Source organism: Capsicum annuum, chromosome 12 (genome assembly GCF_002878395.1).
Source record: "Capsicum annuum cultivar UCD-10X-F1 chromosome 12, UCD10Xv1.1, whole genome shotgun sequence".
Lineage (NCBI taxonomy): Eukaryota > Viridiplantae > Streptophyta > Magnoliopsida > Solanales > Solanaceae > Capsicum > Capsicum annuum.
Window position 1 is genome coordinate 30470123 of NC_061122.1, and position 15798 is coordinate 30485920.

General features: G+C 33.1%; 1 protein-coding gene across 1 annotated transcript; it reads right to left on the reverse strand.

Moving 5' to 3' along the window:
• Nucleotides 1-9526: 9526 nt before the first annotated feature.
• Nucleotides 9527-13129, reverse strand: LOC107851319 (40S ribosomal protein S18; the record flags this gene model as incomplete). The annotated part of the gene is given in 4 exon segments (XM_016696276.2): nt 9527-9840; nt 9953-10141; nt 12731-12891; nt 13114-13129. Coding segments are annotated over 4 exon segments (459 nt in total). The 3' UTR covers nt 9527-9734.
• Nucleotides 13130-15798: the final 2669 nt, after the last annotated feature.

Consider the following 15798-nt stretch of genomic DNA (forward strand, 5'->3'; position numbering starts at 1 on the left):
ACATAGGAAATCAGAATGTTTCCACGCCTCTATTACAACGAATTGCTCCTGGCACTTCTGGAGCATCTTTTGAAATAAACCTTTGAAGACATAAGGTCGTCAGATAGAAGAACATCTTTTGTTGCCACCTCTAAAAAGTAACTGCAGAAAAGTCTTCAATTTTTTCCGCTATTACAATAGTGAGTGGCGTATTTGTGCAACTGATTGTGGCAACATTAGTTGTTGCCACACTTGTCAGTCCATCAACGTGACCTTCTGTAGTCATTTTTCTGTCACAAAAAGACAGTCAACTTTTAGTATAAAATTATATTAATCACAAGTTTGTAGCAACTTATAAATACCACTTGTTTCTAGTTTAACGATGAAGTTTTTATATCTTCCAATCGTTAGCCAAATGAGCTTTAATTTGTGATGAAAATTTTATTTCTTCAAATCACTTGTTAAGTTCATACAGAGTATAAAGCTTAAAGCTTTAATATCTAAAAACCAAACAATACAAATTATGAAAGAAAAAAAACTTTAGTGAAAAGAAAATTTCACCAAACAAGCAAAAAAGAAAAAAAATCAATTATTTCCTTAAGATTGTTGTTTCGGGTACACAATCTGTATTATGTCAAAACAACTTCAACACAAGTTCAAGATTAAATCAAGAACACTTATGAAGTTTTTCAACACCTTCAACACAAGTTCAATATGAACTATCAAAGAAGTGTGTTAGTTTATTTTAAAGGAAAAAAAAAGATGAAGCAGAATAAGTCAAGTTCTCTGAATTCACAGAGTGTCCTTAATGAAATAATTCCCCTCAAGTATCCGAGGTTGAGGAATTTTTCTCCTAGTATAAAATGGCTTCACAACCAGAATGTAGCGGTACCTTAAACTTTCTGGTTTTCTTTGAACTCACTCAACGGGAGATGATCACACAGAGTTTTTAGAAGCAAGAGAATATTTTTCTTATGCAGAAATTTTTCATCCTAAACGTATGAAAAAAATGCAGGTTTATATAGCCATGAAGTGCCTCTTAGGAAAGGAGGCAATGGTTCATCGAAAAGGTGTATCATTTTGAAATAGTAATGTCTGTCCATTCCAAAACAACATGTATTTTCTAAACAATCACAACTGACCGAACAGTCACCCCTTTTCCGAAACAGTGTGTCTTTTCCTCGAAGGATTGTGTCCCTGCATTTTCCATTCATACCAATTGAACCCAACACAAACAACCCCTTAGGATTACAAATTTGATTTTTTTAAAAAACAATTAGAAATTTGATAGCTACTTGAAACAACAGGCAAAGATACCATTAGAAATTCCATAATTACTTGAAGCTACAGACAACGTTACCAAGGATAAAAATCAAGCCTCATGTAAGGTACTAAATGGCTATCGAAATTATTGGAGTTTGAGGTACCACCACTTCAATAGCAGACCCATCCATATTATCATGGAAGAAAGTGATTCAAAACCTCGGATACAGGAAATGAATAAATTCTACGATCTCAAATGTTTTATTTAAAGTTTCTAGTTTCTGTTTCAGTTTATTTCAAAAAATCAAATTTACTAGTTTTTTAACTTTAGTTACTAACAAACTATACATCCATCATAAAGCTGTTATATAGTACGCCATACAACCAAAGCTTACAAGTGACTTTTCTTCATCACAATACAAAGGCAAAAAAGGCAGTCAGGTACACTAAACCTCCTGTCGTGCGTGAGGTCGGGGAAAGAGTCGGACCACAAGGACAGTTTTATTGTACGCAACATCACCCCACATTTTTGTAAAAGGTTGTTTCCACTGCATGAATCCCTAAACTCCAGGTCATATAACAACAACTTCATAATATAAGAAGCCAAGATATATCTAAAAAAGTACAAATATTATAGTACATAGACCAAGGGGTAGATATGCAAAGTGAACCTAATAATCATAATACCCCACCTAAAAGCATATGTAACAAGTTCTCTAATCTCTGCTTCATTGACAAATAGCTCTACAAGCCCTCCATCTAGAGAAACTTAAGCCCATTTTTTTAAATGCAAGTTTGAGCTCTTGTTTACTGATTTTTCTATCTCCATCCTTGTCATATTTCTTGAAAACTCCCTTTAGTTGTTACTCAGTAATTTGGAAACTTACACCATTATAAGGTATTTTTTATGTTTTCTATCTCTCTATGATAAGTAATCTGAGCAAGTTCCTATATATATAAAAGCTAAAGTAAGGTCATAAAGGGAATAAGCAAAGATTTAGAGTGTATTTGGTATTCTCATGCCTAGTTGGACAAAAATATTAGGACATATTTTCTTTAGGAAAATAAGTTCTTTAAAAAAATAAGAAAAATGACTTTCTTAGTGAAAGTAGGATAAACAAGTTATACAAGTTTTATTGTATCCTCCTAATACCCACCGAATACCCCCAACTCCTACCATTCGACCATCCTCTCTCCACTATCCTCGAGGCCCTATACCTCACTCTCTCTCACCTCTATAGTTTTTTACTAGATTATATATAAATATTCTTTAGATAATATTTTTATTTTTCTTACTTATCAAACACTAGAATATAAATAAGCATAACCAACTTGTTTTTCAAAAAAATATTTTCAAGGAGAACTTTATCCACGAAAAACATTTTCCTTCGTACCAAACACGCCCTTAGTTGATCGTTTTTCATACTTATTTTAGATATTTAGAACTTATTATGTCTTTTCCTTTCAATTGGATACCTTGGGATTTACTTATCACTTTGATATATCCAGGATAAGAAAGGGGTCGTAGGGGCAACATTATTTCATAACTATGTGTTGGGTTATGGGTCTTTTTCCCTTCCTATTTGAATAAATAAAGCTCAATTTTGGCCAACACACTTTTTTTCATAGGCCCATTACTATGGGGCATATATATAGATCTTTTTAGGTGTTATTTCACAATCACAAAAGAGAGATTTCAGCATCCAAAAAGAGAAACTAGTGCAGATTTTCGTACCTAAAATTCTAGTCACAGCAGTCAAATTCAAACTGTGATTTCTTTTTTGTTTCTTGTCCGATTGAGATGATTTTTGGATAACTTATTCCTCTCATCTCAAACTTTTATTAGGAACTGGCGGAGGTGGATTTGGTGGCCTGTAGCTCCTATTTTTCATCTGTGAATAGTAGTTGTATTTTTTGTGCTTTTGCTCCTTTTTCTTCTCTAGTTTTGGTGCAATCTTGTTGTGTTGTTGCTCGTTGTTGGCACTTTTTTTGTGGCCAATTTTGGAGAGCAATATTGTAACTCTTGGTAATTATAGTGGAGATTTTGATCTCGTGATTTTTTACTCTTCACATTGAAGGGTTTTTCACGTAAATTTCATGTCTCGTGTGATTAGTTTCATTCTTGTCTTATCGTATTTGTGTAATTGATATATTTGCTGCATATTCTTTATTTTGCTTGAGTTTTCTTGTCTCCTCCTGGTTCAAATTGAAAGAAAAAATTTAAACTTAGATATTCTTCCGCTGCTACCCAGTCGTGCACTTTGATAGTGTCTTGCCTCTTTTCCTACAAAGTGGTATCAGACAGTAGGTTATTGTTGATTGTCGATTTGAATGATGGAAGAAAATATGAGCAAAATAGTGTGTTTGAATGGTAGTAATTATCATACTTGAAATGGCAAGATGAAAGATTTTCTATTTATCAAGAAAATGCATTTACCTGTGTTTGCGTATACTAAACCTCAGTCCATGATAGATGGGGATTGGAAATTTAAGAACCTACAAGTTTGTGTCTATATTAGACAATGGGTTTAAGATAATGTTAGAAATCGTATTGTGAATAAGACACATGCCAGAAGTTTGTGGGACAAGCTCGAGACACTTTATGCTTCAAAGATTGGCAAGTTGTTCCTGCTTAAGCAATTGATGAATATCAAGTACAAAGAGGGCAGTTCTATTTCTAATCATATAAATAACTTTCAGTATGTCCTTGACCAGCTGTCCATGATAGGTGTAAAGATCGATGAAGAAATTTAAAGACTTTGACTTCTTAATACTTTGTCAGATTCTTGGGAAACTTTTCGAGTTACTTTAACTAATTTTGCTCCCAGTGATTTTGTAACTATGGAATATGCTAAGAGCGATGTCTTGAATGAAGAGATGAGAAGAAGATTTTAGGCCTCATTTTCTTCATCTTCTCACTCTGATGTTTTGGTTACTGAAAAGAAGGGAAGAAACAAGTTAGAGGTCCTAATGATAGAGATAAAAGTAAAAGCAAGTCAAAGTCTAAATTCAAGAATGTTACATGTGACTATTGCAACAAAAAGGAACATGTCATGAAATATTATTACAAGTATAAGAGAGATATGAGACAACAAAAGAAAGGAGGCGATAATGAAAATCTTGTTGATGTTGTTGCTAATGATGATCTTCTCATTGCTTGTTGTGAGAATGTCATTAATCTTGTTCGTGATGAGTCTAGCTAGTTTGTGGATTCTAATTCTACTTCTCATGTTACACCAAAGAAGAAATTATTTTCTTTTTATACTCCAGGTAATTTTGGAATGTTGAAAATGGGAAATAATGATGAACTTAAAGTACTTGGCATTGGAACTATTTGTTTGGAAAGTAACAATGGTTCCAAATTAGTTCTCAATAATGTCAAGCATTTTTTAAATGTCTGCTTGAATCTGCTTTATGTAGGGAACCTTGATGATGAGGGTTATGAAACACCCTTGGTGCTGGCCAGTGGAAGCTTACTAGAGGTTCGACGATTGTGGCTCGAGGTAATAAGTTGTCTAACTTGCATATATTTCAAGGTTTCACTTCTAGAGTCTCAGTAAACTTGGAGGAGAATGATACTTCATTAGAGTTAAGGCATAGAAGGCTAAGTAATATGAATGAGAAGGGGATTGATAGTTTAGCTACAAAAAATTTAATTTCTGGAGTGAAATAAGAAAAGTTGAAAAGGTGCGTTCATTGCTTAACTAGTAAACAGAAAAAAGTTTCTTTTCAGAGTCATCCGCTTTGAAAAAAGCTTGATTTGCTGGAGTTGGTATATTCCGACTTGTGTGGTCCTTTTAAAGTAAGGTCTCACGGTGGTGCACTTTACTTTGTGACTTTTATTGATGATCATTCTCACAAACTCTGGGTATTTTCTTTAAAGTCAGAGGATCAAGTACTTGATGTGTTCAAGGGTTTGTAGGCTTTGGTTGAGAGGCAGATAGAGAAGAAATTGAAATGCATTCTCTTAGATAATGGTGGTGAGTATATTGATCTTGTTGATAGATATTGTAGAGAGTAGGGTATTCGGCATCAGAAAACTCCTCCAAAGACTCCTCATTTGAATGGTTTAGCAGAGACGATGAACAGAACTCTAATTAAGATGGTTAGATGTATACTTTCATATGCTAAGATGATAGATTCTTTTTAGACATAAGCACTTAATATTGTTGCTTATGTTATTGATTCATCTCCTACCATTGTTCTGGATGGTGATGTCCCTGACAGAGTTTGGTCTGGTAAGAATATTTCTTATTATCATCTTAGAGTCTTTGGGTGTAAAGCCTTTGTACATGTTCCTAAGGATGAAAGGTCAAAGTTGTATGTTAAAACTAGGCAGTGTATCTTCATTGTTTATGGTCAAGATAAATTGGGCTACCGTTTCTTTGATCCAATTGAGAAGAAACTTGTTAGAAGTCGTGATGTTGTGTTCTTTGAAAACTAAATAGTTGAAGATTTTGACAAAGCTAAGAAGGTTGATTCTCAGTGTAGTGAGAGCCTAGTTAATGTTGATCCAGTTCCTTTGACTATTGCTCCTGAAGAAAACTTTCATAATGATGAAAATTAAGTTGATAATGAAGATGATGATCATGTTCAAAATGATCAGAAAGATGTTGTTGATGCCCCAGTACAAGTTGATATGGTTGGTCAGCAAGCAACCAGTTATTGATGCTTCAGAGAGTTCTCTCAGATGATCTACTAGAGAGAGAATACCTTCATCTCATTATTCTATCAATAAGTATGTACTCTTGACTGATGGGGGAGAACCTGCGAGTCTTGATGAGGCCATGAAAAGTGAAGAAAAAGAAAAGTGGTTTGATGCTATGGAAGATGAGATTAAATCTTTGCATGATAATCATATCTTTGATTTGATGAAGTTGCTTAAAGACAGAAAAGCTTTGAAAAACGGGTGAATTTTTCGGGTGAAACATAAAGATAGTAACCCAGTTTCATGGTACAAGGCTAGATTGGTTGTAAAAGAATTTAATCAGAAAAAGAGATTTGATTTTGATGAGATATTCTCTCCAGTTGTAAAGATGTCATCCATCTTGTGGTTCTAGGCTTAGCTGCAAGTCTAGATTTAGAGCTTGAGTAAATGGATGTTAAAATTGCTTTTCTCCATGGTGACTTAGATGAAGAAATTTATAAGGAGAAACCCGAAGGTTTGAAGTCAAGGAAAAAGAGAATTATGTTTGTAAATTGAATAAAAGCTTGTATGGTTTGAAACAAGCTCCCAGGCAGTAGTACAGGAAGTTTGGTTTCTTTATGAGTCAGCAGAGCTTCAAGAAGACTACTTCAGACCATTGTATTTTTGTGCAAAAATTCTCTGATGGTGACTTTATTATTATGTTGTTTTATGTTGATGACATGCTAGTTGTTGGTCATAATGCTGGCAGGATTCAAAAGCTGAAGCAAGAGTTGAGTAAGCCTTTTTATATGAAAGACTTAGGACCAGCAAGGCATATTTTTGGCATGTAGATTGTCTGTGATAGAAAGGCCAAGAAGTTGTGGTTATCACAAGAGAAGTACATTAAGAAAGTACTTTGAAGGTTCGACATAAATAAGGCTAAGGTTTTCAATACACCTTTAGCTATACACTTCAAATTAAGCACGATACAGTATCCTTCCAGTAATTATGAGAAGAAAGATATGAATAAAGATCATTATGCTTCAGTTGTTGGTTATTTGATGTATGCAATGGTTTGTACAAGATCGGATATTATTCATGTTGTTGGTATTGTTAGTCATTTTCTTTCTAATTCGGAAGAAAACATTGGAATGCAGTGAAGTGGATTATGAGATACTTTGTGGCACTTCTTATTTGAATTTGTATTTTGGTAAAGGAGATCCTATTCTTTGTGGTTATATAGATTCAGACATGGTTGGTGATGTTGATACTCGCAAGTCTACTTCAGGGTATTTGGTTACTTTTGCAGTAGGAGTTGTGTCTTGGCAATCTAGGTTGTAAAAATGTGTTGTTCTATCTACTACAGAAGCTGTGCTTATTGATGTCGTTGAATTTTGTAAAGAATTGTTTTGAATGAAGAGATTCTTGGGGGAAATTGATTGTGCTCAAGAGAGGTATGTGCTTTATTGCGACAGTCAAAGTACTATACATCTTGGCAAGAATTCTACATTTCATGGTCGGTCTAAAAAACATTGATGTGAGATACCATTGGATTCGAGATATGTTAGATTCTAAGTTGCTTGAACTTGAGAAGATTCATACGAATGATAATGGTTCCGACATGATGACTAAAGTTTTGCCAAGAGGGAAATTTGAAGATTGTTGCATGATCGTCGGGATCGCGGTCTCCTCCACATAGTCGGAAGGGGAAGAATTGCTGTGTTATGGGTCTTTTTCCTTCCTATTTGAATAAATAAAGCCCAATTTATACTAACTCACTTCTACCCATAGGCCCATTACTATGGGGCATATATATAGATCTTTTTAGGTCTTATTTCACAATCACAAAAAAGAGATTTCAGCAGCATGAGAGAAACTAGTGCAGATTTTCGCACCTAAAAATTTCTGTCACAGCAGTCAACTTCAAATTGCGATTCCCGCTTTGTTTCCTATCCGACTGAGCTAATTTTTGGAAACTTATTTATCTCATCTCAATCTTTTATTAGGAACTGACGGAAATGGATTTGGTGGCCTGTAGCTCCTATTTTTCATCCGTGAACAGTAGCAGCATTTTTTATGCTTTTGCTCCTTTTTCTTCTCTAGTTTTGGTGCAATCTTGTTGTGTTGTTGCTCGTTGTTTGACACTTTTCTTGTGGCCAATTTTGAGGAACAATATTGTAACTCTTGGTATTATAGTGGAGGTTTTGTTCCCGTGGTTTTTTACTTTTCACTTCGAAGGATTTTCCACGTAAATTTGGTGTCTTCATTCTTGTCTTATCATATTTGTGTGATTGATATATTTGTTGTATATTCTTTGTTTTGTTTGGGTTTGCTTATCTCCTCTTGGTTCAAATTGAAAAGAAAAGTTTAGACTTAAGTATTCTTTCGGTGCTATTCAATCGTGCACGTTGATAGTGCCTTGCCTTTTTCCCAACACTATGAAGTAAAAAAGAAACGCAATTGCTGATATGTCTCAATGCAACATTGAGATTTTGGCACGTGTCCTAATCTAGTCTTATGAATGTAAAAAGAGACCTCAAAACTAGATCGCAGAAAGAGATATCATGTTCGGCGATCTCATGAGGTCGCACTTCTCAATTTTTTTTTTAAGAAACAGACTTTATGGGGTAGACTAAATGATTAAAAACTATACTTTCAACTTATTGGTGATGGATTGATTCCCATCTTGTTGCCTCTCGCACCCCATCTTGGTCCCTCTCGCATATCCCTTCTTTTATCCCCATTTAAAAGAAGAAAGATCTCATGAGGTCAAAAATAATTCTGGAAAAAGATGGCAATCTCATAAAATTAATAAATATTTTTAAAAACTACAAAAAGCATCATCATGAAGTCGCTTATTTTAAAATTTCATTGACCAGATTTTATGTTCTATTAAAAAGAGTGACCCTCATGAGATCGCTTTTTTAGTCAAACCTGGGTCAGTGAAATTTTATTTAAAAGGACCTCACTAGTCACTAGGACTGATTCAAGTTGCAAGTATACAACTTTCGGCCGAAAATAGTTCTACCCAAGGATCTTGAACCCTGGCATAAAAGATTTGATGGTGCAAATCAGAAGCATCAATCAAACTAGGAAATGGAACACACATCATATTTAAAAGATAATGCTCAACAATAGAGACTTTAAAAGATGAGTATTCGAACTTGCATCTTCTGCCTAACAGTCAAGATTCCACAGTAAGGCAAGTATGACATGACTGAACAACCGGTGGAACTTACAGACAAAGGAACATTCAGGACTTCGAATTTGATAATTATTCGAACCCACGGTTAAAGTTAACAATCAAACCTCAAGAAAAGGACAAAATGACTTGGCTGCAGCAGTTACATTGAGAACGAGTAGTCTGAACTAGTTTGTGTCCTGCCTAATAATATTGAAGACGCGTATGAAAACTGGTGATCATGGAGAGTTGGCAAATCCATCAAAAATGTCCAAATTATGGTTCCTGCCTCTATATTCACAAGTGCCATCAAAACAGTTGAAATTATGGTTCCATAACTGCCTCAATATTCTAGTGCAGTGCAGTAGACACGTTAATAGAATATCAACTCCAAACCAGACTCTCAAAGCTAAAAGTCTGTTTAGTCTGTGGAAGAAATAGAATAGTGGATACTTTAATTAAAGAAAGGACGCATATTCATAAAAAGTACGCATATTTGATGTATTAATCCAAGTGCAATCGGCAAAACTTTGATCCCAACAGCAAAACATGCTTTCACCACCCAAAAGGCAGGACAAGAAAATTCAAATGCAAACACCACAAAAATACCTAACAAACTTTTCGTAAATGTCCGGATTCAATACTAAAGAGGGACAAAACATAAGGAATTGACATGTGGATGATTTATCTCTTCTTGGAGACACCAACAGTCTTTCCCCTGCGGCCAGTGGTCTTTGTGTGCTGACCACGGACACGGAGGCCCCAGTAGTGACGCAAACCACGATGGTTCCTGTCAGCAACAGACATGATAACTATAAGACAAAAGTGCAATACTTTTGCTTGCTGAGCAACTACTATAGAGTGAAGATGTTAATAGCAAAAAGCATGGCCCGATATGATACCTGATCTTCTTCAAGCGTTCCAGATCATCCCTAAGTTTCATGTCAAGGGCATTAGATGTAACTTGGGAAAACTTGCCATCCTTATAATCCTTCTGTCTGTTCAAAAACCAATCTGGGATTTTGAATTGGCGAGGATTAGCCACAACCACCATCAAGCTGTCAAGCTCGGCAGCAGAAAGCTCACCAGCCCTACAGGAGACAGAGCAGATGAACAAATTTAGATAATCTTACAACAAGGCTAAACTATAGAGCTGAAAAAGAGCACACAGACTCCTAATGCAACACCTATTGCTCCGTAATCACTTATTTGCACCCACAATATAAACTACAGATAAAATAACTTGAGTTTTGTTAAAAGTTGGTTTAGTTCTTTCTTGTCAGAACACCAAAAATACAGATCATTAGAATCTTATGCTAAACTGGAATTTCTGTGATAAAGAGCAGCACCGGATCCATGCACTGACATACAGATATCTTTATATGAATGAGGAAACTAATTTTTGTAGAGATGGAGTGATTCAGTTGAAGGTAATTTGGCAATCAAGTGGGCACTTTATTGAAGAGACACAAATGAAGAAAACAAAATATACATCAGTTGCATAAAATCAAAGAACACAAATATATATTATATGAAACAACAAATTGGAGAAAACCAATAATTGAGCAAACTAAATCGAAACAACAAAATACATGAAGATAAAACAAAGACAATCCAGGCAAAAAGGCCCATTTATCTTTTTAAACCAGATTAAAAACTGTTTTCTAGTACATATTTTTCCCTATACCTAATCACTAAGATATTTACCCATAACATCACCATACCAATTGATATGCTATATTTGAGGGCCTGAGGCAACCCTTTAACACCTTGGAGCAAGCACTATAATGCGGCTAAAGAAAAAGGAAACATCCCAACCGAATAGATCCAAACCGAGTAGGTGTGTATACTTCAACAACAATGTCGGTAAGCCCATTCCCCACATGAATTGGATACCATCTACTTTGATGATAGTCTCTATCCGGAAAACCTCAACAAAAACAGCCAAGTATTTCACAAGTACAAATTATAAACCCTTCACAAAATCCAAATAGGACACCCTTCTAAGTTCCACCTCCAACATAGCAAAACAACCACCCATCATAGACCAATGTCTATGTCATACTAATATTATGAGCACCATTTCCATTTTGTTCATCTTAATGAAGGAGACAGATACTTACTGTATCCATAAATTCCATTTTAATCTTACATTGGTTGAAATATACTCTAGTAATATTCTATACCAGTATAAATAACAAATCCCAATAACCTATACCAACAATGATTGATCCCTCTAACTTCCTTGTCTCTCTCCTTTAAGTTTCTAAACTACAACTTCATTTCTTCTGATTATTTTTGACAGCAGTGGTGTTCATGCCAGCTAGCACGCACCTCAACTAATTACACGGGATACCTGCCAACTCCCGCCGACAACAAGTAGTAACCCTATCCATTAAAGCTAGGACAAATGAGAAGAAAATAGCTAGTGCTTTTGTCCTAAGTTGCTTGGACCCTTCAAAAATGTTGCCGCACCCATGTTGGATCCACCAAAAATGCTTTCAAGGATCCCTCACACACCCGATGACATTTTTTGAAGAGTCCGAGCAACATAGCTTTTGTCTACGGGTATTGGTATGCCAGACCTCATGGTTCTCACCCACTTAATTGACAACTAAGCTACACCACCATTGGGTGATTCTTCTAATTTCTTAACAAAAAAAAGGACAAGGCAATCAATAAAGCAAATCAATGATTAACTACTTTTAGCTATATTAACAACAACATACCCAGTGTATTCCCACATAATTGGTTTGGGGAGGGTGGGGAGGGTAGAGTGTACGCAAACCATACCACTACCACGGGTGAAGTAGAGAGGTTGTTTCCAATAGACACCCGACTTAGGACTAATAACAATATCACCAGCACAAAACATAAATGCATATAAACTAGTATAGAATGCAAAACTAACACCGCTAGCCACAAGATAATACTAAAAACTATCTAACTAAAACCATAGACATCACACAACACCACGAACAAGAACTTCAAACATAAAAGAACGCTCCCCTACTGTTACCGACGCACTCCCACCCCAAACCCTCTACCCTAATCCATGTCCTCCACACCTTCCCATCAAGGGTCATGTCCTCCATGAGCATTAACTGCTCCATATCAAGTCTAATCACCTCACTCCAATATTTCTTCAGCTTACCTCTACCCCGCCTAAAACCATTCTTAGCCAAGGTCTCACACCTCCGCGCTGGAGCATCAGAGCACCTCCTCATCACATGCCAGAGCACCTCCTCATCACATGCCCGAACCAATGTAACCTCACTTCTCGCATCTTGTCCTCCACCGAAGCAACTCCCACCTTCTGTCGAATAATCTCATTCCTCGTCCTAACTTTCCTAGTATGGCCACACATTCATCGGAACATCCTCATCAACATACTTTTAGCTATATTAACTTAAGCAAATTAACTACTTTTAAACAATGACAATTAAATTATCTCTTCTACTTTTTTCTAGATGCACAACACTGCTTCCAAATTAAAAAAAAATAAAAATCAAATACCAATTGACAACGAATTTTAGAGCACAACTAAAATGAATTACGAGACGCATCTACAACTACACCTAAATAAAAAATAACAATACAATAAACTACAGAATCAAGCTGGATCTAAATAAATAAAAACAAAAAGACACTTCAAAAAAGGAGAAGTAAATAAACCTAACCTCTTGTTCATATCGATATCGGCTTTTTTGCAAGCAATGTTTGCAAAACGACGACCGATACCTTTAATAGAGGTCATAGCAAACATAATCTTCTGCTTTCCATCAACATTTGTATTTTGCACACGAAGAATGTGCTGAAAATCTTCGTTTGCCACAAGCGACTAAACATTCATAATTAAAAGAACCAAGAATCAGTAAGCGAAAATGATAACTGTAGTTCTGTTGATTTTGCAACAAGTGACTAAGCATCTTGTTATTAAAATCAAAAAAAAACAAAATTAAACTTAAAAAAATATTTTAAAAAAATCAGTAAGTGAAAATTGTAATTGTAGTTCTGTTAATTAGAGAGATATATAGAGGGGTAAGTGTTGTTGAGAAGATACCATGGCTAGGGTTTCACTGTGTTCGCAGTGCGGCGGCGGCTGCTTTTGTTTGGGAGAGATGCTAAGCTCTTAGAAAACCCTAGATATGAGAAGTGGAAAAATAAATTGTAATGATGCTTAAATATATTATTATGTGGTAAGGGCAATTTGGTGATTATAATGGACTTTCTTTTTCTTTTCTTTTTTTTCCTGTTAAATATTGAGATAAAATGATAAAATTGGTCACTTATATGTGAGAGTAGTTCAAAAATAGTTTCTCAAGTATACAAGATTAATATTTTTTGTGTCCGTGAAATATTTAATAATTATATTTATTGGACAAAAAATTAATCATAAACACCCCAAAAAAAGGATCAAATCCTAAAATATATGTAATACAAAAAATTGCACTAGACACTAAAAAAAATAGCATAATTTTTTCAAGACTTTAGAAATAAATTTTAAAAATAATTGTATCTCTAAATATAAATATATGGGTGCACTATGAAAGATACAATGAAAAATGAAGATATTTAGATTAAGATGCAATCAACTCAATGGAAAACGTGAAAAGACAAATAAAATTGAGATGATTTAGTCATGGTGAACAGAAGATGCATGAATCCGGTGCGAAGGCGGGACAGGTTTAGTTATGGATAGTTAAGGAGAGATAGACATAAGTTGAAGTAATTAGTTAGAACATGGTGCAGTTTCTGCTTTATGAGAATACTAGTATAGGTATTCCCACGATGCACAGAATATTTTTAGAAAAATAAATCATTAGAAATATTATCTTATTAGTTTGAAATAATAAATTTTTTTTATTGTATCACATTAATATATTTTAAATTAATATATTAAATATATTTTATAATAAATAATTCATAAAATTACATAGTTCAATTAATTTAGTTGAACTATGTATTCTCCGTTCGCTGTCATCACTCCGTCGCGCCATCTCCACTCATCTTCAACCCTCTCAAACTCTCCTCTAGACAATCTCTTAATCAAATCATATCAAAATAAAAAAATAATGAATCATATAATTATCAAAAATAAAAATGATTAGCAATTTTCTTTATTACATTGTTCACTATCAAATATTATTCGATTGTTAATATTGACGTTTATTAACTTATCAAATTACTTAATGTAATTATCAAGAAATCTTTTTGTTAATATAAAATTATAAATTTATTTTGTTTAATCATGTACTTTATTTTTATTTTTCAATATAAAATATATGGATAGTAATTTGTGAATTTCAATTAATTTCTTTACTGAAATTCTTTTATTCATTATATTCTCAAAGCTAATTCAAAATTCTTATCCCTCACCCTAGCCCTCAATATTTGTAAAAAATAATACTATATTTTAATTATTTTCTTCAAAATACATTGAATTATTATTTTTTGTTACATTTCATAGGTAGTTGAACTTTTTTCTCTTACATTTCAAAATATAAGATATTGAATTTAAATCTAGGTCACTTATGTTCTTATATTCTAATGTTCATTTAGTTCGTTGTTTATTGATGCTTTACATGACATACAAAATTTAAAATTTAACTTATTATGATTTAAAAAAATACTTTCTCATTTAACATATTAATTGTATTATACTACTACTACACATACTAAGTACTACTTCTAATATACATATTTTCAATATAAAATATATGGATAGTAATTTGTGACTTTCAATTAATTTCTTTACTGAAATTCTTTTATTCTTTATATTCTCAAAGTTAATTCAAAATTCTTATCCCTCACTCCAACCCTCAATATTTGTAAAAAAAAAAAAAAGTACTATATTTTAATTATTTTCATCAGAATACATTGAATTATTATTTTTTGTTATATTTCATAGGTAGTTGAACTTTTTCCCCTTACATTTCAAAATATAAGATATTGAATTTAAATCTAGGTCACTTAAGTTCTTATATTCTAATGTTCATTTAGTTCATTGTCTATTGATGTTTTACATGACATACAAAATTTAAAGTTTTACTTGTTATGATTTAAAAAATACTTTCTCATTTAACATATTAATTGTTTTATACTACTACTACGCATACTAAGTACTACTTCTAATATACATATATACTATAGACTAATATTATGTTCTTATATTTCATTTAATATTATTACATTTAGATATATTTTTTAATACAGTTAATAATTAAATATACCTATAATTTTTTTATAAAAATTATAAGTTTATCTTTGAGAAGATATTGTATATCCAATTCAAATTTAAAAAGGATTAGATAACATTAAGAATCCAATTAAACTCTTTAGTGTGCTAGCTAACTACTTTTAATATGTAATTTCATATATTTTTAATTTACCTTTAATCTTGTTTTAAATCAAATAACTTTCTTAACTTGAATATTCGACTTCCTCTCCTCCCCTACTCATCTCAATTGAATATTTTAAATACCTTTTTCTACTTATTAATATTTTTGTTGATTATTTTTAATATTATATTATGTTCTTCTTTTTTAATATATATTATGGACTTACATATACTTATAGAATTTTTCAAACATATTAAATGTTATAGAGATAAAATAAGTGATCATAATAATATTTTAATTCGAATGATTTCTTTGTATAAGTAATTTTGACAATAGTATTAATATGAAATTTCATATGTTTACCAAATATATATATATATATATATATATATATATATATATATATA